This window comes from Chanos chanos, chromosome 12 (genome assembly GCF_902362185.1).
Source record: "Chanos chanos chromosome 12, fChaCha1.1, whole genome shotgun sequence".
Lineage (NCBI taxonomy): Eukaryota > Metazoa > Chordata > Actinopteri > Gonorynchiformes > Chanidae > Chanos > Chanos chanos.
In genome coordinates, this window is record NC_044506.1 from 22142060 (window position 1) to 22169615 (window position 27556).

At 44.0% G+C, this 27556-nt stretch overlaps 5 protein-coding genes and 1 pseudogene across 5 annotated transcripts; 4 read left to right on the plus strand and 2 right to left on the minus strand.

The window, feature by feature from the left end:
• Positions 1-505: 505 nt before the first annotated feature.
• Positions 506-3658, minus strand: LOC115824881 (apolipoprotein A-IV-like). The gene is made up of 5 exons (XM_030788606.1): positions 3566-3658; positions 3119-3235; positions 1503-1563; positions 1198-1348; positions 506-1085 (listed from the first exon to the last, which is right to left on the minus strand). The coding sequence occupies exons 1-5, from the start codon at positions 3656-3658 to the stop codon at positions 506-508; spliced, it is 1002 nt and encodes a 333-aa protein (XP_030644466.1).
• A 47-nt stretch (positions 3659-3705) lies between these two features.
• Positions 3706-4535, minus strand: LOC115824882 (uncharacterized protein K02A2.6-like; annotated as a pseudogene).
• A 4357-nt stretch (positions 4536-8892) lies between these two features.
• Positions 8893-10035, plus strand: LOC115825549 (apolipoprotein A-IV-like). Its single transcript, XM_030789331.1, has 3 exons — positions 8893-8932; positions 9184-9334; positions 9456-10035. Exons 1-3 carry the CDS (start codon positions 8893-8895, stop codon positions 10033-10035), a joined length of 771 nt encoding a protein of 256 aa, XP_030645191.1.
• Positions 10036-15851: 5816 nt separating this feature from the next.
• Positions 15852-16994, plus strand: LOC115825561 (apolipoprotein A-IV-like). The gene is made up of 3 exons (XM_030789343.1): positions 15852-15891; positions 16143-16293; positions 16415-16994. Exons 1-3 carry the CDS (start codon positions 15852-15854, stop codon positions 16992-16994), a joined length of 771 nt encoding a protein of 256 aa, XP_030645203.1.
• Positions 16995-19453: 2459 nt separating this feature from the next.
• On the plus strand, positions 19454-20594 carry LOC115825576 (apolipoprotein A-IV-like). Its single transcript, XM_030789359.1, has 3 exons — positions 19454-19493; positions 19743-19893; positions 20015-20594. Exons 1-3 carry the CDS (start codon positions 19454-19456, stop codon positions 20592-20594), a joined length of 771 nt encoding a protein of 256 aa, XP_030645219.1.
• Positions 20595-23231: 2637 nt separating this feature from the next.
• Positions 23232-25958, plus strand: apoea (apolipoprotein Ea). Its single transcript, XM_030788607.1, has 4 exons — positions 23232-23274; positions 24149-24302; positions 24707-24994; positions 25673-25958. The coding sequence occupies exons 1-4, from the start codon at positions 23232-23234 to the stop codon at positions 25956-25958; spliced, it is 771 nt and encodes a 256-aa protein (XP_030644467.1).
• Positions 25959-27556: the final 1598 nt, after the last annotated feature.

Here is a 27556-nt window from a genome sequence, read left to right on the forward strand (position 1 = left end):
GATGGTTTTAGCGCTTGACAATACAGTCATATATGGAAGCTTTTAAAACACTGTTACTCATCATTTTACAAATGTTTTTACAAGCACACGTACATCTATATAAAGCTCCAGAAAGAATAAAAAAAGGATTGTAGATAAGATTTTAAGTACTGAGTTCAACAGTACTGCTTTGGACAAAGATTCTGTGCTTTGGATTTTACCTGTGTTTGAGTCTGTCAGTGTTTTAAACTTTGTTTGGTGTTTATAGATTTGCAACAAAGAATATCTTAGATAACACTGGGCTTTGGACATTCAGTTTATTCAAAGTCACATTTTTAGATAGTTGGCACACACTTTAGGTACTACATGGAACAGACGTGATAAAATAAATAAATATGAAACTTTATGACTTCTTAGACTGGATGAATATGTGAACGGTCAACAGGACAGTCATTAATAATCTGTCATTGTGAAAATGACAGATATCATCAAAGTGTTGAAGAAAGAAGAGGCTGGATTTGTCCCATCACTGCTGTGTCTTGGTGAAAGACTCCCAGAGTGAAGTAAGTTGGGTTTTCAGGTCCTTGGCATAGGGGTCTAGCTTTGTCTTCAGCTCTTCTGCAAGTGGGACCATACTCCTCTCAACCTCCTGACCTCTCTGGACTAACTGGGCCTGGATGCTCTGTGCAAGTGGTGCCATGTTCTTCTGGAAGTCCTGGAGGTGCTGATCCATTTTCTCCTTCAGCTCCTCAGTATGGGGGCCCAGCTGAGACTCCAGCTGCTTCACGCTCTTCTCCAGACTCCCCCTCAGCTCCTCACTCTTCTGAAGCAGTGTGGCTCTCAGGGTGTGGGCGTCCAGGGCCTCTGAGTAGGGAGCCACATTCTGTTTCAGCTGCTCCACCTGTTTCTGGACCTCCATCCTCAGCTCCTCAGCGTAGGGCTCCAGCTGGGACTTCAGAGAGCTCAGGTCCTGCTCCAGACGAACCTTCAGCTGCTCAGCCTCCTGGGAGAGTTTGTCCAGGAGCTCCTGAGTCAGAGGAGTCACCTGACCACGCACGGCCACTGTGTATTGGTTGATGGCATCTGAACTCTTTGAGATCCTGGAGCTGTTTGGAAAGAGGGCCCAAGAACACAGTGCTGAATACAATTTGTCATATCATCTGTTATAAAGAATCCATTCTTACAATTTATGCTATAAGTATGCGGACTGTCGCTTACTTGACTTCCTGTCCCAGTTCCGACTGTCTAATCATCTTAAGTGTGTCCTCAGCAGTCAGAGTTGCCTTAGCAACATAGTCCCAAAATGCATCTGTCAGCAGGTCCAGGTCTGGTTTAGCCACACCCTGCCGCAAGGCTTTGCCATGGCAGCCTATTGGAACAATTTAATGATTTGAGATGATTTGTTCTGTTTGAAATCATTTGTACCTGTGCAATGTGGCTGTACAAAGTCATACTTAAGCCCTGCGTAAAACGATTAAGATCATGGTGTTCTCACAGAAAAAAACTGATTCAGTGGTACTCACTTGTAAAAAGCACAAACACAAAAATCACAATGGACCTCATGGCTCTGCAGGGTTTCAGGGTCTAAGAGAAAAACATATTGTTTAATCAGTGAATTCCAATTTCACATGCCACTTTAGAAAAAAGGCCGCAACAGTCTCTTACCTGAGAAACTTCTCTGACTTCTCCTGTCTATGTGAGTCTGTATGCTGGTCTGGTATGAGGATTGAGGTATTTATACAGAGCAGAGAGCTGATGCAGGAGACAAAGTCCAGAAATGAGCTCCCTGTTGTCTTTACTACCTGTAGACTGTCACTCATTCCACATCACACCTTTAACTGAACTGAACTGGCTCAGACCCTGTGACACAATGACAAACAAACAGATACTACACAGCTGATAATCAGGCTGCAGTCCTTCTCAGCTTTGTTAATAAATTATATACGTTTTGCTTGCTTAACTTCCATTTCAACATTTCAGTATTTTAATTGAAATTTGTGGCAACATATTTCATCTTAGTCATTACTACTGACCTGTGACCTATTGAGGGCTTTAACATGAAGCACTGTCGATGGAAACTACAAAGACTGAATCATCACACACAGCCACATAAGAAACACAGGGCAATCAGCTGAAGTCTTTGCAGTTTACAGAGTTAGAGATTGCAGACACAATGCTTCGGAAAGATCAATCACCACATGGACAAACAAAATGCATTTCTGAAGTCCAAGCAGAGGTCAGAGGTCATATGTCCATGCTATGTGACAGGCTGGCTGGTTTCTTCAGTCATACTAAGTTCTATTCTAGCTGTTAGTCACGTGTCTGATTTAAAAGGCTGACAGGTTCAGCATTTCAGCAGTCAGAGTTACTGCTGCAGAGCAATAGAGATATTTATCTGAAGGATAGCTTTTGTTTTGTGGAATTCTGGTCAACTGAGGAAGGCCTAGGGGTCAAAGCACATTGTTTTGCACTCAGTCATCGCTACACATGTTTGCACTTCAAGTGAGTCAGAACATAACCAGTAAAATTCACCCCATCACACAGTATCTCTTTCTCTTTCAAACTCTCTCTTTTTGCAGTCCCCAGCGTCTCATGTACATCTTAAATGTGTCACATAAGAAATCTTTTAAATGAACTATGCATATTTTTTGTTGTTGTTTGTTTTTGTTGTTGTCTGTGTACGCAGAATGTAAGCTTAAAAATGAGATCTGTAGTGAATAAAAGCAAGTGGTGGTAGTACAAGTTGCAGGGTGGATATTTCTGGACTTTTTTCTGCTCTGTGAGTTCAGGGAGCTGTCAATATAAAGGAAACACCTACACAGAGTGCTGGAATTGGAGTAACCATTGGAGTGACCTGAGTTGCCAAAACAGCTTCAGTGTGCCTTGGTATGGAAAACAATCTCAGGGCTAAATGGTGAGTTTGCGTGTCTTTACGCAAACAGATCTGTTGGCCACTGAATGGAGACTCAAAGTTGGTGGCATTCACAAGAGCAGATTCATGCAAGGGCCATGTACATGACAAGCCCACATTAACAATTTTATAATTGCAACTATGCACTTTTTCAGTTTAGCAAGAATGGCTAAAATGATGTCCAGTCCATCGAGAAGAGACCTAACTGTTCAAAACCTATTTATTTGCCTGATTCTGCATAGCTGCCATGGAGACATTGCTGGACTCCCTCACAGGAATGTTCAGATATCTGAGCACACCCCTTCTGTTAAAGGTCACAGAGCTGTGCTGCTGGAGCAGTTTTCTCTGGACATTTGATAAAAATGTTGTGACATTGCATCAGAGTCTGACTAGTGCTCCCTGGTCTAATCAACTGCTTTTACATTGTGTACATTGTGTAAGATCCGTCAAAAGATGAGGGAGATGTTAGCTGCTAAGTGAACTTGTACTGAACATAGTATGGAATACAGAATACATAACTTGAGCAAGTGGTACGTTGGATCAGATCAGATCACGCTGGATCAGTTACACTCAGCAATTTACTTCCTGCTCGGCGATAAGCATGTGAGTGTAACTACGTGCACATGCACATTAATATGAAAACCCAATACACTACACCCCTTTCTGCCAGTTCACAGGTAGCACTTGCAGGGCGCTGTAGAGGGGTGGTGGGCTCAGGTACATCCACAGGCCCAGAAGGACTTTCACCAGGCCTGGTGGCATCAGCATCCTCTGGTGGTCATTAGACTCTTTTGAGGCTGTGTTGGTGTGTGAAGTTAACCGACCACGCAAATGATCCACATGGCGGTGATGCAATTGCCCATCTGAGTCTGCACTCTGTATGAAACTGGCCCGGTGACATCCACAATCACACCCGGGACCCATCTGTGACCCCTAGTATAACTCCTCATGTAGACACTGTCATCTGGTTGAAAACTGCTATTCGTGACTTGATGCTTCTCCACACTCACCTTCTGCTTGTGGTGCATCTCACTCTCATAGTCAGGATGAAGGCAATCTAGGGCAGTGATCAGGTGTCTGTTCATGAGAAGTTCGTGGCTTTTCCCTGTTGAAGAATTAGGGGTGACATGATGTGACAGCAGAAATCTAGCCAGACATGTCTGCCAGTCACCGACAGTGATCCTGGATAAGGGCTCTTTGGTTGTCTGGACCATACGTTCGGCTTGGCCCTTCGAACTGGGATGGTACGGCGCTGTGGTTACATGCCTGACGCCATTACGCCTGGCATGCTGCTCTGTAGAGGTGAAGGAGGCACCATTGTCGGAGATGATGACATCTGGCAAGCTGTGAGTTGCAAAGAGGAGTCTTAGTGTGCTGTTGACTGCGTTGGACAACATGGAACTCACCATGGACACATCTAACCACTTAGAGTGTGAGTCCACTACTATGAGGAATGTCTTTCCTTGGAATGGACCAGCAAAGTCAGTGTGTAGACAGGACCATTTCTTAGTTGTCCACTCCCAAGCATGCAGCTGTGCTGCAGGTGGTGTGTGACGTGACCTCTAGCAGATTTCACAGGCCACCATGCATAACTTCTTGCCAGGCCTTTCATGCGCACAGTGCCAGGGTGTGCATCATGCAGCATGGCAAGCACCTCTTCCCTCGCCAGGCTAGGAATAACTACACAACCCCCCCCCATAACAAACAGTTCTTGTGTGCAGACAATTCATGACAACGGACAAGAAATGGCTTGAAACGGCTGTTGGGTGCATCTGTTGGCCATCCATGTAGAACCAAACACAGCACAAGGGACAGGACCGGATCTTTCAAAGTAAGGGCAGCAATCTTTGTTGCATGCAACGGGGCATCTGGCACCATTTCTTGGTGGCGTCTCAGTCATAGCAGTGGGCAGTGTTGAGCGATTCAAAGCATCTGCCAGCTGTTTACCTGGCAGATAGCTCAGTTCATAATCGTAGGCAACATGTGTGGGGACAGGATTGGCAGCACTGGCTTAGAGTGGTGCAGTAAACCTAAGTGGGGTGTCCAGTCTGTGAAAATGACAACGTGGTAGCCAGAGAGGTATTGATGAAATTTTTTGACTGCAAAAATGACTGCCATTGCCTCTTTGTCGATTTGTGCATAATTCCTCTCTGTGGAGGACAGAGTTCTGGATGCAAAGCAGATGAAAGCCCCTCAGCCATCTGGCTCCATATGAAAGAGCAGCGACTCCAGGCCATAAGGTCACGTCATCAGTCTGTAGCAACTGTTCTGCAGCAGTGTTTGCCTTTTTGTGTGTGTCAGTCCACTGCCACGAGGCAGACTGGTCAAGTAGACGAAACAGGGGTTCCAGGACAGTAGCCTCACTGGGCAGAAAGCAGCTGTAAAAATTGAGCAGCCCAAAAAATCACTGAAGCTCCATTTTGTTCTGGGCTGAATAGCCTCCACTTTTTCAGTGAATTCAACCTGGTTGGCAGCAAAGATGCACTTCTCCTTCTGCAATCTCAATCCTGCTTCCGTAAAGCGTTTTAACACAGCACAAAGCTGTGCATTGTGCTCTTTGATGATTTTGCCAGCGATAAGTGCGTCATCCAGATATGACTGAACTCTCAGAATAGCAGCAAGAAGGGTATCCATGAAACACTGGAATATTGACACAGCCATTGATACCCCAAACTGCAAGCAGCAGGCTGAAAAAGCCCACGATGAGTGTTTATGGTAAACAGCTCTGTAGCATTGTCATCCAACACAAGCTGCTGATAATCTTGTTTGAGGTGAAGTTTAGAAAAAAAACACTCCTCCTGCTAACTTTGAGAACAGTCCAGCCACAGTAGGAGTAGGGTAAACATCAGGTTCCACAACTGTATCGACTGTGCAGCGATAGTCACCCCATTTCCATAAGCTGCCATCTTTCTTTGCTATTGGTACGATGGGTGTGGCCCACCTTGAGTTTTGCACTGGTTCAGTTACCAGCTTATCAAGCTGTAGGATAAACAGGGGCAATTTTTTTTCTACCCTTATACTGAACCTCCACAAAATTTTTCCCTTTAATCTGCAATTCCGCTTGTGACCACTGCTGCAGCACACTAATGTCTTTATGTATCACAGGAGGCTGGACAGGCCACAGTGTGTGATAAGTTCTCTCACCAGTGAAAGAACATGCTATTCCAGAGTCCACCTCCATTACGTGAGTCTTGTTGTTCAAAATTACGGTGGCTAGATATGTTTGTTTCTTTTCAGCATGTGGCTGCTCTCCCGTGTTGTAGATTGCATATTCATCCTGTTCCTTATGAGTAACGGTGTGTGTGTGTTGTGCTGATTGGGAGACTGCTGTGGAAGACTCTGTTCCTTGGTTTTCTTTAAACGAACACGAGCTATGTGCCCTCTTTTCTTGCAATAATGGCATACTGCAGAGTTAATTTGCAGTTGCACAGGTTATGTGTGCCACCACATTGGAAACATGGGCTCTCATCAGCTTGAACCTCTGCGTGCTTCTGTTTCATCGCAGGCTGACTGTGTGCATCGCAGGCTGAACTCTGTGGTGGACCGGCTGGTTCTGGATGGAGCACACGGGCTAACAACATTGCTGTCTCAGCAGCTAGTTCCTTTTCCTCTGCATTGTTAAATGTGAGTTTTTGCTCGGCCAGCAGGTGGCACTGGAGTGCTTCATTCAGCAGCCTGCAGACAATCTGATCATGTAGCATAGCCTTTAGTTGGTCACCAAAAGCAACAAACAGCTTCCGAAGTTCAGCAATGTAGCCTGAAACACTTTGGCCTTGTTTTTGTTTACATTTATGAAACTGAAACGCTGCACAATTTCTGAAGGAGCTGGACTGTAATGGCGCCTCAAAGCTGATGCTATGTCCACATAGCTCACTGTGGTAGGCAGCCGGGGAGCGAGCACAGAACGCAATGTTGAATTTGTTGCAGCACCACACACGCTATCTCGTCCACTATCTCGTTAGCATCAAAAAAACATTCCAGTCATTCAGTGTACTCTTGAATTGAATGGCGCAAGCCCTCATCAGACTCTTCTATCTGACTCAGCGTGGTCTTGGTGCTAATTAAGTTTCAAGTTTCAAGTTTCAAGTTTATTTAGAGCCCAATATCACTGTTTACAGTCTCAAAGGGCTTTACAGGCCACAACAGTCAAATCAAGACAGGACGGCACCCCCTGACTTAATCCTCATGGCGGGCAAGAAAAACCTCCCCAAAAATCCAAAAGGGAAATGGGAAAATGGGAGAAGTCTTGAGAAGGACCACAGAGAGAGGAGACCCATCCTTGGCCAGACAGGTGTGCAATAGGTGCCGACCATGTGGGCAGTTACAATTGAAAGTAAATTGGAGCATGATTACCCTAATTACTTACAGGTTCGCAAACGACGTTGAAGCTTCGCTGAAAGTAGCCGTCTCAATGTCATGCATGATCTCTGCAGCTCCAATAAAACTGCTCTCTGCGTTCAGATCCCATCATCGTTGCCATTGTAAGATCTGTAAAAAGGCGAGGGAGACGTTAGTTGTTAAGCGAACTTTTACGGAACATAGTGTGGAATACAGCATACATAACTTTAGCAAGTGGTACTCACATTGGCTCTATTACACTCTGCAATTTACTTCCCGCTCCGCGATAAGCACATGGGTATAACTACATGAGCGTGCACATTAACATGAAAACCCAATACACTACACATTGCACATCACAAACCATTCAGTTTGTGTTCAGTTTCCTTCTGTCACTTGACCAGAATAATGACATGTTAGAGACTATTGTGAGTTTGAACTCAAAAATCTCCTGATCTTGCACCCCTTGACAGGCAGGGGCGGGGGTGGGGGGTATGGGGGGTGCAGGTTTAAAACCCCTGATATAGAAAACATACTGTGACAATGTCTCAGTGTTATGGTAAATGTCAAATGTTTGATTGTCTCAAAAGGCAACTCAAAACTCAAATGGTTCAATAAAACATCCTCTGTATATGTTCTCCAGGTGAACACATGCATAAGTAAGGCTTTGTTCATTTAAGTCGAGTTAGATTTTGTTTCCACCAGCCATCACATGTCTCTGATTGGCTGAGGAAGGTACACACCTGTTTGGCAGGTAGAAATCAGTTCCTTATTATGTGAAGAGGTTGAAAATCAGCACAGCTTTAGTCCTGAACATCTGATTCCACATTCAGAGAGATCCATCAGGACACTGCTGATGCAAATTTTTCTTTATGACATCAGTGCTCAATTTACAGAATGATTCCCATGGCCCCAAACATAGAAAACAAACTATGTTATTAGAACTGCGTACAAAGGTTTACTGGAAATACGTTGAAAGATGAGACTCAATTCATATGTGATTAAACATCTTCATTAACATCATCTGTGAATGAAAGTAATGCTTCTCATGTATTTCCAGGTCAGTTTAGGATTTTAAAGTCACTTTGGGTGAGCACGAGTAAAGAGGGACATTGTTTTCTACAAAATAAATAAACATGCTGTTAGATCACTTCATTTCTGATCAGCTCCAGCTGAAAATCACCCGTATTGTGGTCTCTTTCTCTTTGTCACTCTCTTTTTCTAGAAATGGTAAATTATCCATAATTATCCATACGGCAAATGCTAAAACACCACATAGTGAAGAAGACACAGTGGAATTCGAACATGTGATTGAAAGTCTCAGTAGATAAAGACATATGTAGGGGAGAACAGTGAACGAACCCACCTGTGTGCACTGGGGGCCAGTTACAGTTCAGTTAAAGGTGTGATGTGGAATGAGTGACAGTCTACAGGTAGTAAAGACAACAGGGAGCTCATTTCTGGACTTTGTCTCCTGCATCAGCTCTCTGCTCTGTATAAATACCTCAATCCTCATACCAGACCAACATACACACAATTCAGACAGAGACAAGCTTCGCTGGTAAGAGTCTGGCTGGTATTTCTGAATTAAGGTATATTGGTGAACTCATGGAATATATTAACCAAACTTCTCATTTTTCCCCACTACAGTGTGAGATACAGACATGAGGGTCGTTGTGTTTCTTGCTGTTGTTGTTTTCTCTGGTAAGTTGCTGTGGAGACACAATGTAAACTAGTTGATTTGTGATTCATGAATTACTGACATACTGTATTAGTCTCTGCTATTTTACAGTGAATGCGCTGTTATCAATACACTCGATCGATCATACCTACAGACAAATAACAATCAGAATATGAAACACATCTAAATTCACATTTTCTTTATAGGATGTCTTGTCACTTGGTAGGATAACAAATGAAAAGTCAAATTCATGTAGCCCAAATTTTCTTAACAGGTTGCCATGCCAATGTCATGTGGCCAGACCAACTCCAGGTCCAGACGGACTTGGTGAAAGATGCATTCTGGGACTACGTTGCTAAGGCAACACTCACTGCTGAAGACACATTGCAGAAGATCAGGATGTCTGAATTGGGACAGGAAATCAAGTAAGTCACAATATGTCCGTATAGGATTGTTGAATTTATTCATACTGAGAAACTTCCTGTGGTGCCAAACTCCCCTGCTACACACATTCACACCGATCTTTACAAATGTTCATTTGTGTAGTGCCAGGATTTCTGAGGGCGCCGACACCATCAGCCAATACACAGTGGCCGTGCGTGGTCAGGTGACTCCTCTGACTCAGGAGCTCCTGGACAAAGTCTCCCAGGAGGCTGAGCAGTTGAAGGTTCGTCTGGAGCAGGACCTGAGCTCTCTGAGGTCCCAGCTGGAGCCCTACGCTGAGGAGCTGAGGATGGAGGTCCAGAAACAGGTGGAGCAGCTGAAACAGAATGTGGCTCCCTACTCAGAGGCCCTGGACACCCACACCCTGAGAGCCACACTGCTTCAGAAGAGTGAGGAGCTGAGGGGGAGTCTGGAGAAGAGTGTGAAGCAGCTGGAGTCTCAGCTGGGCCCCCATACTGAGGAGCTGAAGGAGAAAATGGATCAGCACCTCCAGGACTTCCAGAGGAACATGGCACCACTTGCACAGAGCATCCAGGCCCAGTTAGTCCAGAGAGGTCAGGAGGTTGAGAGGAGTCTGGTCCCACTTGCAGAAGAGCTGAAGACAAAGCTAGACCCCTATGCCAAGGACCTGAAAGTCCAACTGACTTCACTCTGGGAGTCTTTCACCAAGACACAGCAGTGATGGGACAAATCCAGCCTCTTCTTTCTTCAACACTTTGGATGATATCTGTTATTTTCACAATGACAGATTATTAAAGGCTGTCCTATTGACTGTTTACATATTCATCCAGTCTCAAGAAGTCATAAAGTTTCATATTTATTTATTTTATCACGTGTCTGTTCCATGTAGTGCCTAAATTGTGTGGCCAAAATTTAAAAATGTGACTTTGAATAAACTGAATGTTGGAACCCCAAAGTTGTTCTTTTTTGCAAATCCATAAACAATTAACCAATTTTAATGCAATGACAGACTGAAACATAAACTGTACCCTTTGCGAAAAACAAAAGCACAGAATCTTTGCTCAAATCATTGTGTTGCTAAGTGTTCCATAGCACATCTACAATCCAGGTTTTCATCTTTTTCATGCCTGATCTTTTTGAATGTTTGATCAGAGTGACATCATGTTTCTCTTCCATCAGAACACATCATGTCGCTTTCTTGTCTCTGTCACAGTTTTACACACTGTCAGTTTATTGTCTTTACCCATGAATCCAGCATTAGACAGAGGATAGAGCAGGTTTTGTATGACTCTAAGGTGATCAGCTCTGGGTGACATCACTTGACACTGAGACGTTTCACTTCTGATAATTCACACAGTTTAAAGATCAGCAAGAGCAAATGCAAACTATATCTTTTTCCACACACATTTAGTAGAAAACATAGAGTTTCATGGCTATTCCTATTTGTAGTCACCCATGTGGATGGACAAATTGTAAGAATAGGCTTAGAAAACTCTTGTTCTCCTAGGGCTGAAGAATATTAGACCGCAACAAAATTACATTAAGACTATTTACAAAATTAAAATAATGACATAATTCAAAGTAAAATAAATAGATCAGTCCTTTGATTTACCTTGAGGAAATTCATGAGGATTCGCAAATCTTTTTTAAAACAGTGATATTTTTGGCTATGTAAACTTGTACAACACTAGTGAGCTGTGGCTAAAACATTCTGCACAGTGAAAATGATTCAAATGAAGAACCATCAGCTTCCATTAGTTTATCCTTTTCACTCCACTCAGTCTGTTCTCCTCTTGTCCTCTGTCTCCTTCACTATAACCTTCCATCCATCCATCCATTTTCTCCCGCTTATCCGGGACCGGGTCGCGGTGGCAGCAGGCTGAGGAGGGTCGCCCAGACATCCCTTTCCCCGGCTACATCCACCAGCTCCTCCTGGGGGATCCCAAGGCGTTCCCAGGCCAGCCGAGATATATATTTCTCCCAACGTGTCCTGGGTCTTCCCCGGGGTCTCCTCCCAGTTGGTCGCGCCCGGAACACCTCCATAGGGAGGCGCCCAGGAGGCATCCTGACGAGATGCTCGAACCACCTCAACTGACTCCTTTCAATGCGGAGGAGCAGCGGCTCTACTCCAAGCTCCTCCCGGGTGTCCGAGCTCCTCACCCTATCCCTAAGGGTGCGCCCAGCCACCCTGCGGAGGAAGCTCATTTCCGCCGCTTGTATCCGCGATCTCATTCTTTCGGTCACTACCCAGAGTTCGTGACCATAGGTGAGGGTTGGAACAAAGATCGACTGGTAAATTGAGAGCCTTGCCTTCTGACTCAGCTCCTTCTTCACCACGACGGTCCGGTACAACGACCGCATGACTGCCGCCGCCGCCCCGATCCGTCTGTCGATCTCCCGCTCCATTTTACCCTCACTCGTGAACAAGACCCCAAGATACTTGAACTCCTCCACCTGAGGCAGGAACTCAGTCCCAACTCGGAGGGGGCAAGCCACCTTTTTCCGGCATAGGACCATGGCCTCGGACTTGGAGGTGCTGATCCTCATCCCGACTGCTTCACACTCGGCTGCAAACCGCCCCAATGTGTGCTGGAGGTCACAGTTTGATGAGGCCAACAGAACCACATCATCTGCAAAAAGCAGAGATGCAATCCTAAGGCCACCGTACTGGACACCCTCCTCACCCCGACTGCGCCTTGAGATCCTGTCCATGAAAATTAAGAACAAGCTCGGAGACAAGGTACAGCCCTGGCGGAGTCCAACACTCACCGGGAATGAGCTTGACTTTGTGCCGAGAATACGGACACAGCTCTCACTGCGGCTGTACAGGGACCGAATGGCTCGCAGCAGCGAACCCGGCACCCCATACTCCCGCAGTACCCCCCACAGGACACCCCGGGGGACACGATCGTAAGCCTTCTCCAGGTCCACAAAACACATGTAGACTGGGTTGGCAAATTCCCATGATCCCTCCAGTATCCGTGCGAGGGTGAACAGCTGGTCCGTTGTTCCACGGCCAGGACGGAATCCACATTGTTCCTCCTGTATCCGAGGTTCGACAATCGGCCGCAGTCTCCTTTCCAATACCCTAGAGTAGGCTTTCCCAGGGAGGCTGAGTAGTGTGATACCCCGATAGTTGGAGCACACTCTCCGGTCCCCTTTTTTAAAAATGGGGACCACCACCCCCGTCTGCCACTCCACAGGCACTGTCCCTGACTCCCACGCGACGTTGAAGAGGCGTGTCAGCCATGACAGCCCAACAACATCCAAAGCCTTCAGCATTTCAGGGCGGATCTCATCCACCCCTGGCGCCTTGCCACTGTGGAGTTTTCTAACTGCCTCAGTGACCTCTGCCAGAGAGATGGGTGACGACCCTCCTGATTCTTCTGGCCCTGCCTCCTCTATGGAGGGCGTGTCAGTCGGATTTAGGAGCTCCTCAAAGTGTTCCTTCCACCGTCCGACCACATCCTCAGTTGAGGTCAGGACCTCCCCATCCCTGCTGAGAACAGCCTGGACGAGGCCCTGCCTGCCCTTCCTGAGTCGCCTGACGGTTTGCCAGAACCTCTTTGAGGCCAACCGAAAGTCCTTTTCCATGGCCTCCCCAAACTCCTCCCATACCCGAGTTTTTGCTTCCATGACAGCCGTTGCTGCTGCCCTTTTGGCATGCCGGTACCCCTCAGCCAATTCCGGAGTCCCCCGTGCTAGCCAAGCCCGGAAGGCCTCCTTCTTCAGCCTGACGGCTTCCCTCACCGGTGGCGTCCACCACCGGGTCCTTGGGTTGCCGCCACGACAGGCACCAACGACCGTCTGGCCACAGCTCAATGCTGCCGCTTCAACAATGGAGGCTCTGAACAGGGTCCATTCAGACTCCATGTCCCCAGCCTCCCTCGGGATCAGGGAGAAGCTCCGCCGGAGGTGTGAGTTGAAGATCTTCCGCACAGGGTCCTCAGCCAGCCGTTCCCAGTTCACCCTCACTATGCGCTTGGGTTTACCAGGTCTGTCTGGCAGCCTCCCCCGCCATCTGATCCAACTCACCACCAGGTGGTGATCAGTTGACAGCTCTGCCCCTCTCTTCACCCGAGTGTCCAGCACATACGGTCGCAGGTCTGATGAGACAACTACAAAGTCGATCATCGACCGTTGGCCTAAGGAGCTCTGGTACCAGGTACACTTATGAGCTACCTTATGCTCGAACATGGTGTTTGTTATGGACAATCCATGACTCGCACAGAAGTCCAATAACAAAGCACCACTCGGGTTCAGATCAGGTAGGCCGTTCCTCCCAATCACTCCCCTCCAAGTCTCTCCATCATTGCCAACGTGAGCATTGAAGTCTCCCAGTAGAACTACAGAGTCCCCAGATGGTGTCTTCACTAGGACACTTTCCAGTGTATCTAGGAAGGCTGGGTACTCTGAGCTGCCGTTCGGCGCGTACGCCGTCACGACAGTCAGAGATTTCCCCCCTGCAACCCGAAGGCGCAGTGAGGCAACCCTTTCGTTCACCGGGACAAACTCCACCACGGCGGTGCTCAGTCGGGGGCTAACAAGTAACCCCACACCTGCCCGCCGCCTCTCGCCCCAGGCAACTCCAGAGAAGGACAGAGTCCAGCCCCCATCCAGGAGTTTGGTTCCAGAGCCAAGACTGTGCGTAGAAGTGAGCCCAACTATATCTAGTTGGTATCGCTCCACCTCCCGCACAAGTTCCGGCTCCTTCCCCCCCAGAGAGGTGACATTCCATGTACCAAAAGCCAGTTTCTGCACCGTAAGTCCAGTCCGCTGGGGCCCTCGCCCCATCCTGCCACCCGTGTGGCATCGCACCCGGCCCCTATTTCTCCCCTCGCAGGTGGTGGGCCCACGAGAGGGCAGCCCCACGTTGCTCGTTCGGGCTGAGCCCGGCTGGACCCCGTGGCAGGTCCAGCCACCAGGCGCTCGCCGACGAGCTCCCCTCCCAGGCCTGGCTCCAGGAGGTGGCCCCGGTCTCCCTATTCCGGGCGAGGTGCCTGTTTCTTCGTGTGTGCTGTTCATAAGGGCTCTTCTGAATCGCTTTTTGTCTGGCCCCTCACCTGGGACCTCTCTGCCTTGGGTGACCCTACCAGGAGCTTAATGCTCCAGGCAGCACAGCTCCCAGGATCACAGGGACTCACAAACCCCTCCACCACGATAAGGTCACTATAACCTTTACTTTTTAAAAGAACATGCAGTTGGTGGACTGGTCACCATAAACCATCACAGCAATAATTTGGCTTCCCACTCCTCAGTCATGTTACTGGGTTAATTGTAATCAGAAAATTACAATTTTTGAACTAAAATGTATGACGAATCCTGATACATATACATCAGTCACTCAAAAAAACCCCTTGGGCCAGATAATAATACAGTGTTTTGTATGAAATTAAAAATGTTGAACTGTCTGTTCATGATTATGAGTAAGTCAGACAAGATGTTGAACATTGGTTTGCAACTCGATCAAATGATGGAGAAAGGGACCCGTGATGTTGTTTTGTGGTGAAATGGCAACAACTTAACATTCACAGTAATAATCCAGTGACAATGTGACTGAATAAGATCCTCTGTGTCCAAAGTCTCTAAGTACATATAAGGGAATCACAACTCAGGCCCTGAAATCCATATGTCTTCTTTGATTTTATGAGTTTGTTTCCATTAAGCACTTCATTTCTCTTACTGGCTGAGGAAGGCACACACCAGTTTGGCAGGTAGAAATCAGTCTCCGACTGATTGGGGAGGCAGAAAATCAGCAGGACTTTGACCCTTGAAGACCAGACTCGACCACCCAACATTCACAGGGATTCATTATGACGCTGCTGGTGTATGTTCATCTTTATGACATCAGCGTTCAATGTACAGAATGCTTCCTGGCATAAAACTTTGGCCCCAAACATAGAAAACTCCCTATGGTATTGTAAGTGTGTACAAAGGTTTACCAGAAATAGGTTAAAAATGAGACATGCTTCAGATGTGATTCAACATCCACATAAACATTATCTGTGATTGAAAATAATACTTTTCATATATTTTCCCGGCCAATGGGATAGTGGAAGTCATCCACATTGTGATCTCTTTCTCTGCGTCACTCTTTTTTTGAGAATGTTTATGAAAATGATCCATAAGACAAATGCTAAAACATCACATAGTGAAGAAAACACAGTGGAATGTGAACATGTGATTGAAAGTCTCAGTAGATAAAGACATGTGTAAGGGAGAACAGTGAACGAACCCACCTGTGTGCACTGGGGGCCAGTTACAGTTCAGTTAAAGGTGTGATGTGGAATGAGTGACAGTCTACAGGTAGTAAAGACAACAGGGAGTTCATTTCTGGACTTTGTCTCCTGCATCAGCTCTCTGCTCTGTATAAATACCTCAATCCTCATACCAGACCAACATACACACAATTCAGACAGAGACAAGCTTCGCTGGTAAGAGTCTGGCTGGTATTTCTGAATTAAGGTATATTGGTGAACTCATGGAATATATTAACCAAACTTCTCATTTTCCCCCACTACAGTGTGAGATACAGACATGAGGGTCATTGTGTTTCTTGCTGTTGTTGTTTTCTCTGGTAAGTTGCTGTGGAGACACAATGTAAACTAGTTGATTTGTGATTCATAAATACCTGACATACTGTGTTGGTCTCTACTATTTTACAGTGAATGCGCTGTTATCAATACACTCGATCGATCATACCTACAGACAAATAACAATCAGAATATGAAACACATCTAAATTCACATTTTCTTTATAGGATGTCTTGTCACTTGGTAGGATAACAAATGAAAAGTCAAATTTATGTAGCCCAAATTTTCTTAACAGGTTGCCACGCCAATGTCATGTGGCCAGACCAACTCCAGGTCCAGACGGACTTGGTGAAAGATGCATTCTGGGACTACGTTGCTAAGGCAACACTCACTGCTGAAGACACGTTGCAGAAGATCAGGATGTCTGAACTGGGACAGGAAATCAAGTAAGTCACAATATGTCCGTATAGGATTGTTGAATTTATTCATACTGAGAAACTTCCTGTGGTGCCAAACTCCCCTGCTACACACATTCACACCGATCTTTACAAATGTTCATTTGTGTAGTGCCAGGATTTCTGAGGGCGCCGACACCATCAGCCAATACACAGTGGCCGTGCGTGGTCAGGTGACTCCTCTGACTCAGGAGCTCCTGGACAAAGTCTCCCAGGAGGCTGAGCAGTTGAAGGTTCGTCTGGAGCAGGACCTGAGCTCTCTGAGGTCCCAGCTGGAGCCCTACGCTGAGGAGCTGAGGATGGAGGTCCAGAAACAGGTGGAGCAGCTGAAACAGAATGTGGCTCCCTACTCAGAGGCCCTGGACACCCACACCCTGAGAGCCACACTGCTTCAGAAGAGTGAGGAGCTGAGGGGGAGTCTGGAGAAGAGTGTGAAGCAGCTGGAGTCTCAGCTGGGCCCCCATACTGAGGAGCTGAAGGAGAAAATGGATCAGCACCTCCAGGACTTCCAGAGGAACATGGCACCACTTGCACAGAGCATCCAGGCCCAGTTAGTCCAGAGAGGTCAGGAGGTTGAGAGGAGTCTGGTCCCACTTGCAGAAGAGCTGAAGACAAAGCTAGACCCCTATGCCAAGGACCTGAAAGTCCAACTGACTTCACTCTGGGAGTCTTTCACCAAGACACAGCAGTGATGGGACAAATCCAGCCTCTTCTTTCTTCAACACTTTGGATGATATCTGTTATTTTCACAATGACAGATTATTAAAGGCTGTCCTATTGACTGTTTACATATTCATCCAGTCTCAAGAAGTCATAAAGTTTCATATTTATTTATTTTATCACGTGTCTGTTCCATGTAGTGCCTAAATTGTGTGGCCAAAATTTAAAAATGTGACTTTGAATAAACTGAATGTTGGAACCCCAAAGTTGTTCTTTTTTGCAAATCCATAAACAATTAACCAATTTTAATGCAATGACAGACTGAAACATAAACTGTACCCTTTGCGAAAAACAAAAGCACAGAATCTTTGCTCAAATCATTGTGTTGCTAAGTGTTCCATAGCACATCTACAATCCAGGTTTTCATCTTTTTCATGCCTGATCTTTTTGAATGTTTGATCAGAGTGACATCATGTTTCTCTTCCATCAGAACACATCATGTCGCTTTCTTGTCTCTGTCACAGTTTTACACACTGTCAGTTTATTGTCTTTACCCATGAATCCAGCATTAGACAGAGGATAGAGCAGGTTTTGTATGACTCTAAGGTGATCAGCTCTGGGTGACATCACTTGACACTGAGACGTTTCACTTCTGATAATTCACACAGTTTAAAGATCAGCAAGAGCAAATGCAAACTATATCTTTTTCCACACACATTTAGTAGAAAACATAGAGTTTCATGGCTATTCCTATTTGTAGTCACCCATGTGGATGGACAAATTGTAAGAATAGGCTTAGAAAACTCTTGTTCTCCTAGGGCTGAAGAATATTAGACCGCAACAAAATTACATTAAGACTATTTACAAAATTAAAATAATGACACAATTCAAAGTAAAATAAATAGATCAGTCCTTTGATTTACCTTGAGGAAATTCATGAGGATTCGCAAATCTTTTTTAAAACAGTGATATTTTTGGCTATGTAAACTTGTACAACACTAGTGAGCTGTGGCTAAAACATTCTGCACAGTGAAAATGAATCAAATGAAGAACCATCAGCTTCCATCAGTTTATCCTTTTCACTCCACTCAGTCTGTTCTCCTCTTGTCCTCTGTCTCCTTCACTACAACCTTTACTTTTTAAAAGAACATGCAGTTGGTGGACTGGTCACCATAAACCATCACACCAATAATTTGGCTTCCCACTCCTCATTCATGTTACTGGGTTAATTGTAATCAGACAATTACAATTTTTGAACTAAAATGTATGACGAATCCTGATACATATACATCAGTCACTCAAAAAAACCCCTTGGGTCAGATAATAATACAGTGTTTTGTATGAAATTAAAAATGTTGAACTGTCTGTTCATGATTATGAGTAAGTCAGACGAGATGTTGAACATTGGTTTGCAACTCGATCAAATGATGGAGAAAGGGACCCGTGATGTTGTTTTGTGGTGAAATGGCACCAACTTAACATTCACAGTAATAATCCAGTGACAATGTGACTGAATAAGATCCTCTGTGTCCAAAGTCTCTAAGTACATACAAGGGAATCACAACTCAGGCCCTGAAACCCATATGTCTTCTTTGATTTTATGAGTTTGTTTCCATTAAGCACTTCATTTCTCTTACTGGCTGAGGAAGGCACACACCAGTTTGGCAGGTAGAAATCAGTCTCCGACTGATTGGGGAGGCAGAAAATCAGCAGGACTTTGACCCTTGAAGACCAGACTCGACCACCCAACATTCACAGGGATTCATTATGACGCTGCTGGTGTATGTTCATCTTTATGACATCAGCGTTCAATGTACAGAATGCTTCCTGGCATAAAACTTTGGCCCCAAACATAGAAAACTTACTATGGTATTGTAAGTGTGTACAAAGGTTTACCAGAAATAGGTTAAAAATGAGACATGCTTCAGATGTGATTCAACATCCACATAAACATTATCTGTGATTGAAAATAATACTTTTCATATATTTTCCCGGCCAATGGGATAGTGGAAGTCATCCACATTGTGATCTCTTTCTCTGCGTCACTCTTTTTTTGAGAATGTTTATGAAAATGATCCATAAGATAAATGCTAAAACATCACATAGTGAAGAAGACACAGTGGAATGTGAACATGTGATTGAAAGTCTCAGTAGATAAAGACATGTGTAAGGGAGAACAGTGAACGAACCCACCTGTGTGCACTGGGGGCCAGTTACAGTTCAGTTAAAGGTGTGATGTGGAATGAGTGACAGTCTTCAGGTAGTAAAGACAACAGGGAGTTCATTTCTGGACTTTGTCTCCTGCATCAGCTCTCTGCTCTGTATAAATACCTCAATCCTCATACCAGACCAACATACACACAATTCAGACAGAGACAAGCTTCGCTGGTAAGAGTCTGGCTGGTATTTCTGAATTAAGGTATATTGGTGAAATCCTGGAATATATTAACCAAACTTCTCATTTTCCCCCACTACAGTGTGAGATACAGACATGAGGGTCGTTGTGTTTCTTGCTGTTGTTGTTTTCTCTGGTAAGTTGCTGTGGAGACAGTGTAAACTAGTTAATTTGTGATTCATAAATACCTGACATACTGTGTTGGTCTCTACTATTTTACAGTGAAAACAGTGTTATCAATACACTCGATCGATCATACCTACAGACAAATAACAATCAGAATATGAAACACATCTAAATTCACATTTTCTTTTTAGAATGTCTTGTCACTTGGTAGGATAACAAATGAAAAGTCAAATTCATGTAGCCCAAATTTTCTTAACAGGTTGCCATGCCAATGTCATGTGGCCAGACCAACTCCAGGTCCAGACAGACTTGGTGAAAGATGCATTCTGGGACTACGTTGCTAAGGCAACACTCACCGCTGAAGACACATTGCAGAAGATCAGGATGTCTGAATTGGGACAGGAAATCAAGTAAGTCACAATATGTCCGTATAGGATTGTTGAATTTATTCATACTGAGAAACTTCCTGTGGTGCCAAACTCCCCTGCTACACACATTCACATCGATCTTTACAAATGTTTATTTGTGTAGTGCCAGGATTTCTGAGGGCGCCGACACCATTAACCAATACACAGTGGCCGTGCGTGGTCAGGTGACTCCTCTGACTCAGGAGCTCCTGGACAAAGTCTCCCAGGAGGCTGAGCAGTTGAAGGTTCGTCTGGAGCAGGACCTGAGCTCTCTGAGGTCCCAGCTGGAGCCCTACGCTGAGGAGCTGAGGATGGAGGTCCAGAAACAGGTGGAGCAGCTGAAACAGAATGTGGCTCCCTACTCAGAGGCCCTGGACGCCCACACCCTGAGAGCCACACTGCTTCAGAAGAGTGAGGAGCTGAGGGGGAGTCTGGAGAAGAGTGTGAAGCAGCTGGAGTCTCAGCTGGGCCCCCATACTCTGGAGCTGAAGGAGAAAATGGATCAGCACCTCCAGGACTTCCAGAGGAACATGGCACCACTTGCACAGAGCATCCAGGCCCAGTTAGTCCAGAGAGGTCAGGAGGTTGAGAGGAGTCTGGTCCCACTTGCAGAAGAGCTGAAGACAAAGCTAGACCCCTATGCCAAGGACCTGAAAACCCAACTGACTTCACTCTGGGAGTCTTTCACCAAGACACAGCAGTGATCAGACAATAAAAACAGTATTCCAGGCCTTTTTCACATAACACTAATGAATGAACTCTGAATTGCTCTGTCAGGCACAGGTGTGTTACTTGCATTTCTCAGGGGCAGCAGTCTCTGTTGGCATTGTCATGATTGATTTTAATTGAAAAACATCCTTTGAGGCCCACACATTCCAGATGTGTTTTTTTGTGCAACGCCTTGGTCCATGCTTGATCTAGTTTACATCTTCTCTGTCTCCTCGTGGAAGAGTCACAGTTTTGAGTCAAAGTCTTACTGCCTTCTGATATTTATTGATCAAATTATAGATCACTGATGTTAATATGCAATGAAGTCCAAAACTGTGAGCGTCAAGAAACACATTTCTTTTAGTGTACCTTACAACGAGAGAGAACATTTCAGGTTTAACAGAGATCAGATTTCTTTTATACAGTACTCTCACCTCTGTGTGTCTGCCTGTATGTATTTATTTAAGTGGTTTATGACAAATAAAAACTTTGACCAGAATTTTCTTGAATTCTTTTTTTTTTTTTCTCATCATTTTCCAAAAGTTGCACGACACCTGCAAAATGGTTTGTTGTGAAGGCATGACATAAACTTTTACGTAGACATATCTGATTATAAGCAATATCTACAAAGGATTTACTGACATAAAAACCATCAAATTATCACGAGAGTATTTTTTCAGTTCATTTAATAAAGATTTTTGTCACTCATACCACTGAGTTGTTCAGCAGAACATAATGGACCTCTGTTTAAAATGTTAGCACAAGCTGTGGCACTCAGCACATATGTCACTGTAGGTTTGAGAAAAACAAGCTTCAGAGACCTGAATTCCCTGGAGCAAAGAGAATTGATGTATCTACTACAATATGATCAGAAGTGGTCACTAGGGAATGGCCTATTGTGGAGTTGCATTTATGGATCGGCAGAAGGGCATTTAATCGGAATGATGACGACTATTTAGAATACACAAGAGATTTGGTTTAACACAAAGAGAACAGGCACACTACAATCATATAGTTAAATTAAAAACTTAAATTAAGTTGAATTAATTAAGGTAAATTAAAAAAGCCAGTTTCATAGTAGAGGCAAGGTGTATTTCCTAGTTTAAACCAACCGCCGCCATATAGGGCTCTTGCCAGTCGTCACAGATTACGATCTGACATTTTGGCTTGGGGCCTTACCTTGGTTGGGCTCCAAATGTCAACAGGCACATTCCTCTGGAGAAACCCTGAGGCTGACTGGCCTTTCTGAGGGGTCAATGAACAGTCTAAGATTGAATCCAAAAACTGAACCTTGAGGTACCTCAGCCGCTTGCCTTCCCACTATGCTGCTGAGGGCACAATCCTATAGTCATACTTTATACAGCCATATTTTACGCTCGTCCTCTCGACCAATGAGGCCTCATTAACTACACGTGAGAAAAACAGGGACAAAGTTGCATTTTCAAAATAAGTGTACCAACATCTCGGGACACGTTAGAAAAAACAGATACAACAGTACAGTAGCTGCAGTGCCAACTATTGGACATGGATTTCGCATGGTACCAGAGACAAGGATTAATTTTTTTGCTCCCCGTAGGCGATAACACACCAAGCAAAGCTGCATTCAGCTCTCTATCAGTTATGAGACTGGGTTATTACGCTCATGTCAATACATCCTTCCCTATCAGTGTTCTTTAAAAGTCATATAAAGTGTTGGGAGGAGGTGCTCAGCTGATATCAGAACTGTTGACGAGCACAATCAGTCAGCGTCGAGATGATTTTCATTCTGATATGATGTCACTCTAACTTTGACCCGTTTTATTTTCCTCACTTGACCTCTGAGCCAGTTCCTCATTACATGGAATCATTAAGGGTTCAGAGAGCAGAACGTGCGTTTGGATCCGAGCATCCAATTGTGTTTAAGAACAAATTTATGTATGGACTAAGTCTTTGATCTTGATCTATGATGATAATTACAGTGAGAGTCATTTCCTAATTCAGAATTACTTACTGTTCTTCACCGTCCAGTACATTTCAAAAATAAAACTGTACTTAAGCAGCATCTGCATTACATACTTCAAGAGACACTTCCCTTCACTTGCACCTAAAGAAGAGCAATGTGTCGATAAATGATCTCATAATGCATCTTTACCGAATGCAACTACCCTGAGAAACATTTGCAGCTAATTAGAAAAAAAAAAGTATCAAAATTTCTGGACAATCAATGCATCATTATTGCACCACTATTGCAACTCATTTGAAACCCAGTGTCCTTTTGACTCTTGTGTCGTATGACGTGGAATGGATTAATCTGGTAATAAAAATGAACAGCGAAGCATTCAGTGCTGAGAACTTTGGTCAGAGGGCGCCGCTTCACCTCAGTGTGAACACCAGGACCATCTGACCGTGATCCATCGTATATAAATATCAGCAGGTACCATCTCCTCATTACAGAAGACGGTGAATGAGAGAAGAATTCTCTGGTGAGTTGTCTGGTGAAACTGGTTCACCGTGTTCGGAAGGAAAACTGTTGTTCTATGTTATGTATTTGACTTGCTTTAAATTTTTGACAATATTTGCAAGAAAATTCTCTACGAGCTTCATAGATTTTTTTTTTCTTATATTTCAGACAAGTGCACTGTCCAAGGGTCACCATGAAGATCGTTGCTGTAATCCTTGCTCTGTCAATCATTTCTGGTGAGATATTTATGCCAACTCTATTAGCTCGTTTTAGCAACTCTTAAAAATCATTGTTAAATCTCAGCTGACTTCTGTAACTCTCTGTAAAACTTTCACCTTAGTTTGGTAACTCCTAACCATAACTGTTACAGCATTAAAAATCAAGACCTCGCAAACTGACCTGAATTTAATGAGGAAGTTCCTCGCTTGTTTGACATATGAACTCATTTTAACAACTTCTTCCCTATATTTAAGCTGTTAATTTTTAAGATATATTTTAAGCCAAACAATGTGACTTTTTTTCTGATTTGAAATCTGGCATGTGTATCAAGACATCTCACGTTAGATGATTGTGTTAGAGATCCAAAGTAAAAGATTAGAAAAGGATGAGAATAATATCAACAGCATAATATCAACAGCAACAGCATATCAACATCTGTATAAATACCTTTTTTAAAAATACCTTGATCTTTAAAAATACCTTGATCTTTATAAATACCTTGATCTATATACACATACAAAACCCAGCCCTCACAAGAAAACAGGTTCTCAATACAGCCACCACTGATAACGTGAGATTGAGTCAGTGTGAGTTCGGGAGAGTTTAAGGCCATCGTGAAAAATCTCCGGTGGGGAAAAAAAAATCCAAGACTTTTGCATTGAAAAACACCAAAGTACTGACAAAAACACAGAAGTAAGAAGGGTTACGATGAGCTGGTATGGAAAAAAAAAGAGTGAAAGAGTGCCCTTTTCAAAAGTTACAAAAGTTTCTGAACAGAAAATACCGTAGAAAAAGTGATCACTTGGAAATTCTCATGTCATTTCTTTGCCTATTAAATTGCTTTAGTCTTTACTACAGGTTGTTAATATGTTTCTTCCCTCGGCTCTGTAGGCTGTCATGGCCGGTTCCTTTTCCTACATGAAGAGCATAAATCCCGCTGGGAGAATGCTGTGGAGAAGTTCTGGCAGCAGATGTCTGACCTCCAGTCCAAGGCTGAGGAGATGAGTGACAATATCAAGGGTACCAAAGTCGGCAGAGAACTAGAGTGAGCATATCAAACATAATCACTTGGTCAAAGTACAGATTCAGCTATAAACATGTTAACACACACACACACACACATACACACACACACACACAGACACACAATCAGATACAAACAAATGCAGGCAAACACAGTGAAGAACACACATATCAGGTCCCAATGCTCACACACACACACACACACATAAAAGCACACACTACAGTACAGACATCTTTACTCTCAATTTCATTTGTAGGAGTGTGTGAGTAAGTAGGAAAATGCTTCACAGTCCACAGCCATGTGTTATGGTTGAGTTTAGGTAACACGTACGAATGACGTCACATAAGGCCTTTGGTATCTGAGAGCTGATCCCAGGTCAGTTCGCTGTTGTAACTTTGCTGAATTCCTCTGTCCCTTTGCTCCAGCACTCTGATCACAGACACCATGGCAGAACTGCGCATGTACAGAGATGACATGCACACAAAACTGGGGCCCTATGCCAAGGAAACAGCTGAGAAACTCGGAGTAGACATGGAGGAGATGGGGAAAAGGCTCCGCGAGCACATGGAGGAGGCAACAGTTAACCTGGGAAGATACATGGAGGAGCTGCAGACAATGATGGACCAGAACGCCAAAGACGTCATGAACAGAGTCAACATCTACGTGCGCAAACTGAGGAAACGTCTGACTAAGGACACACAGGAGTTGAATGAGTGAGTTCCATAGAGAGAGGGGTATTTCAGTGGACACTGACTCTAGATCAGGAAGGACACTTTGAAGAAAACAACAACAACAAAAACTAAAAAGCAAAGCCTGTCTCTTTCCTGAGCTGGATTCAGTGTCCACTGTGGAGAACCAGAGTAAACTGTTAAAACTGAAGTGTGAGAGTGGATGGTTGAACAGGGAGTTTAAAAAGACGCAGGGGACACAGTAAAATAAATTCTGATCTATAACATCTGGAATATTTTTATCTCTCACAAAGTGCAAACTGAAAAAAACCCCCACAAACATGTAAAGCACTAAAAGGCACAAAGTGCCTTTATTTGACAAGCCTTAGCATCTCAAATGCAGTTTTCTGTGCTATTTATTGATGAATGTGCATTAAGGTGAGGGCACAGAGTTTTTCATTAGACTTGAGGAATTTCTGACAAGACCGAGAGTCCATCAGTCAGCACAGACATGAATTGATATATATAGGATATATATTTCCCCTGTATTTACACTCCCCTACACAAAACCAAATCAAAACAAAACACAACAAAACAAAAAAGCAACAACGGAAGATGACATTTTTTGTGATTCAAGTGAAACTCTCCCAGTTGACAGTATGTTGTCAAATATTCTAAGAGGGTTCTGACATACTCAAAACTCTCTCTCTCTCTGTCTCTCAGGAGAATGACGTCCTTCTTTGAGGAGGTTCAGTCACGGATAACTGAGAACATGGAGTCGATGAAGGACAGGGTTGAGCCTTACCTCGCCGTGATCCGTGAACGCGCTGAGGAGAAAATGAAAAGCCTGGGTAACCTGCTGAAGACCCAGATGGAGGAGCTGCAGGAGATGTTGAAGCCTCATCTGGAGGAACTCAAGGAGAGGGCAGAGAAAACCACAGAGGATATGCGTAACTGGTTCCAACCTTACATTACCAAAGTCCAGGAGGCTTTTCAAACTAGTGCCTGAGCTGAAAGACCAAACTGCCACCTGGGAAACGTCATTTGATGATTTTGCAAAACACTCAAAGAACTAAAACCATTCTGGGAAGTATCTGTGATTCTGTCAGCATTAATGTAACAGCACATTATCTTGGAAATGAAAATGAAAAGTATGAAAAGCTGCTATTACAATATAACTACTTATCAGGTCTTGGGCTGTCTACTGCCACCGAAATGGCTCCAAAGAATTTAAGCTTTTAAAGTGTATTCAGGGAAATAATAAAACCAATGTAAAATACCTCCACATAGAAAACTTGAACTGGGCTCCACAACAATCTGCTTAGTGGATATCCACAGAAATAAATTGATCCAAATTGGATGTGTTAGATGTCTCAATATAATAAAAACTATATTTTTAGAGCTTTACAATTGCATATTACAGTCACCATTGGTTTATCATCAAATTTCAATAAATATTTCCCTTAAATGCATCTCGCTGGTTGCGTGTCTGTTTTGTGTCCTGGGTTGACTCCATATTTCACAGGAAACGTTTGATTCAACGTGGCCTTGTTCAAAACAAAAAAACAAACAAACATACAAAAAAAAATTACAATGTATTTTCTCTTCATTCTCTTTTCACCGAACAGAAACATTCAAAGCCCAAAACTGTATAACAATGTACAACATTGTAAAGTCCAGACGTTTCAGCATAGCATTCACTTCCATGTTGATAAGTGAGGTTTTTTGAAAGACCAGAGAAGGTATTTGAGAGATACAGAAGAATAAGGGAGGACCTTCCCAAACAACTGGGTAGGACTCAGGGAGAGAATGAATAACCACTCGAGAAAGGCTTGGGTTTTGACAGAGAACGGTGAGAAAGGAAAGTGAGAGCCCTCTCTGTTGAGTCACTTATTACAATCTAGTAAATCAGTGTTTTTCCTCTAAAATAACAGACAGGGCTCCAGAGTACACATTTCATTGGTTTGACCAATCATTATGGAGTGATCTGAATAACAGACAGTGTTTAAATGACTATTTGATTTAATTAACTATTTGATCATTTTCACCGAGGAAATTAAGCTTGCTATACCTGTCAAAATGAGTGTGTGTTAAGTGTATCTATGCGGGGTGTTACACTGCTCAACTATGCCCCCCTCTGGTGAGAATGAGTTTAGTTTGGTATTACCAGCTTCCAGAAAGGATAATGAAGCATGAAAGATATGGATGTAGAGGCTTCAAATTTACGACCAAGAAATTACCCCAGTATCAACAAAAAAGAAACCTATGCACTGTGCAAAACAGTCAAGAGCAGCCTTTTAAGATAATGTCTTTTAAATGGAGGAAGACTGAATCAAAACCAATAAAGTTTAGTGGGATATGAGATTGTGTTTGCCTGAATTCTTTCCAGAGAGACAGAAAATAAAATTGTTAATATATAAACCACCAGCCCCTGTATTGCTGAAATATGCAAATACATCAGTCACATCGTTTTTTTTTTCACACTACAGACGGCTTTGTAAAGGTATGCAGTGTAAGGTGTTTGGACAAGAGCAATATTTACCGAACTCCATCAACTGCATGACTGTCACTGAGCAGTGAGGTGGAGAACAACCCTGGCTGACAGCC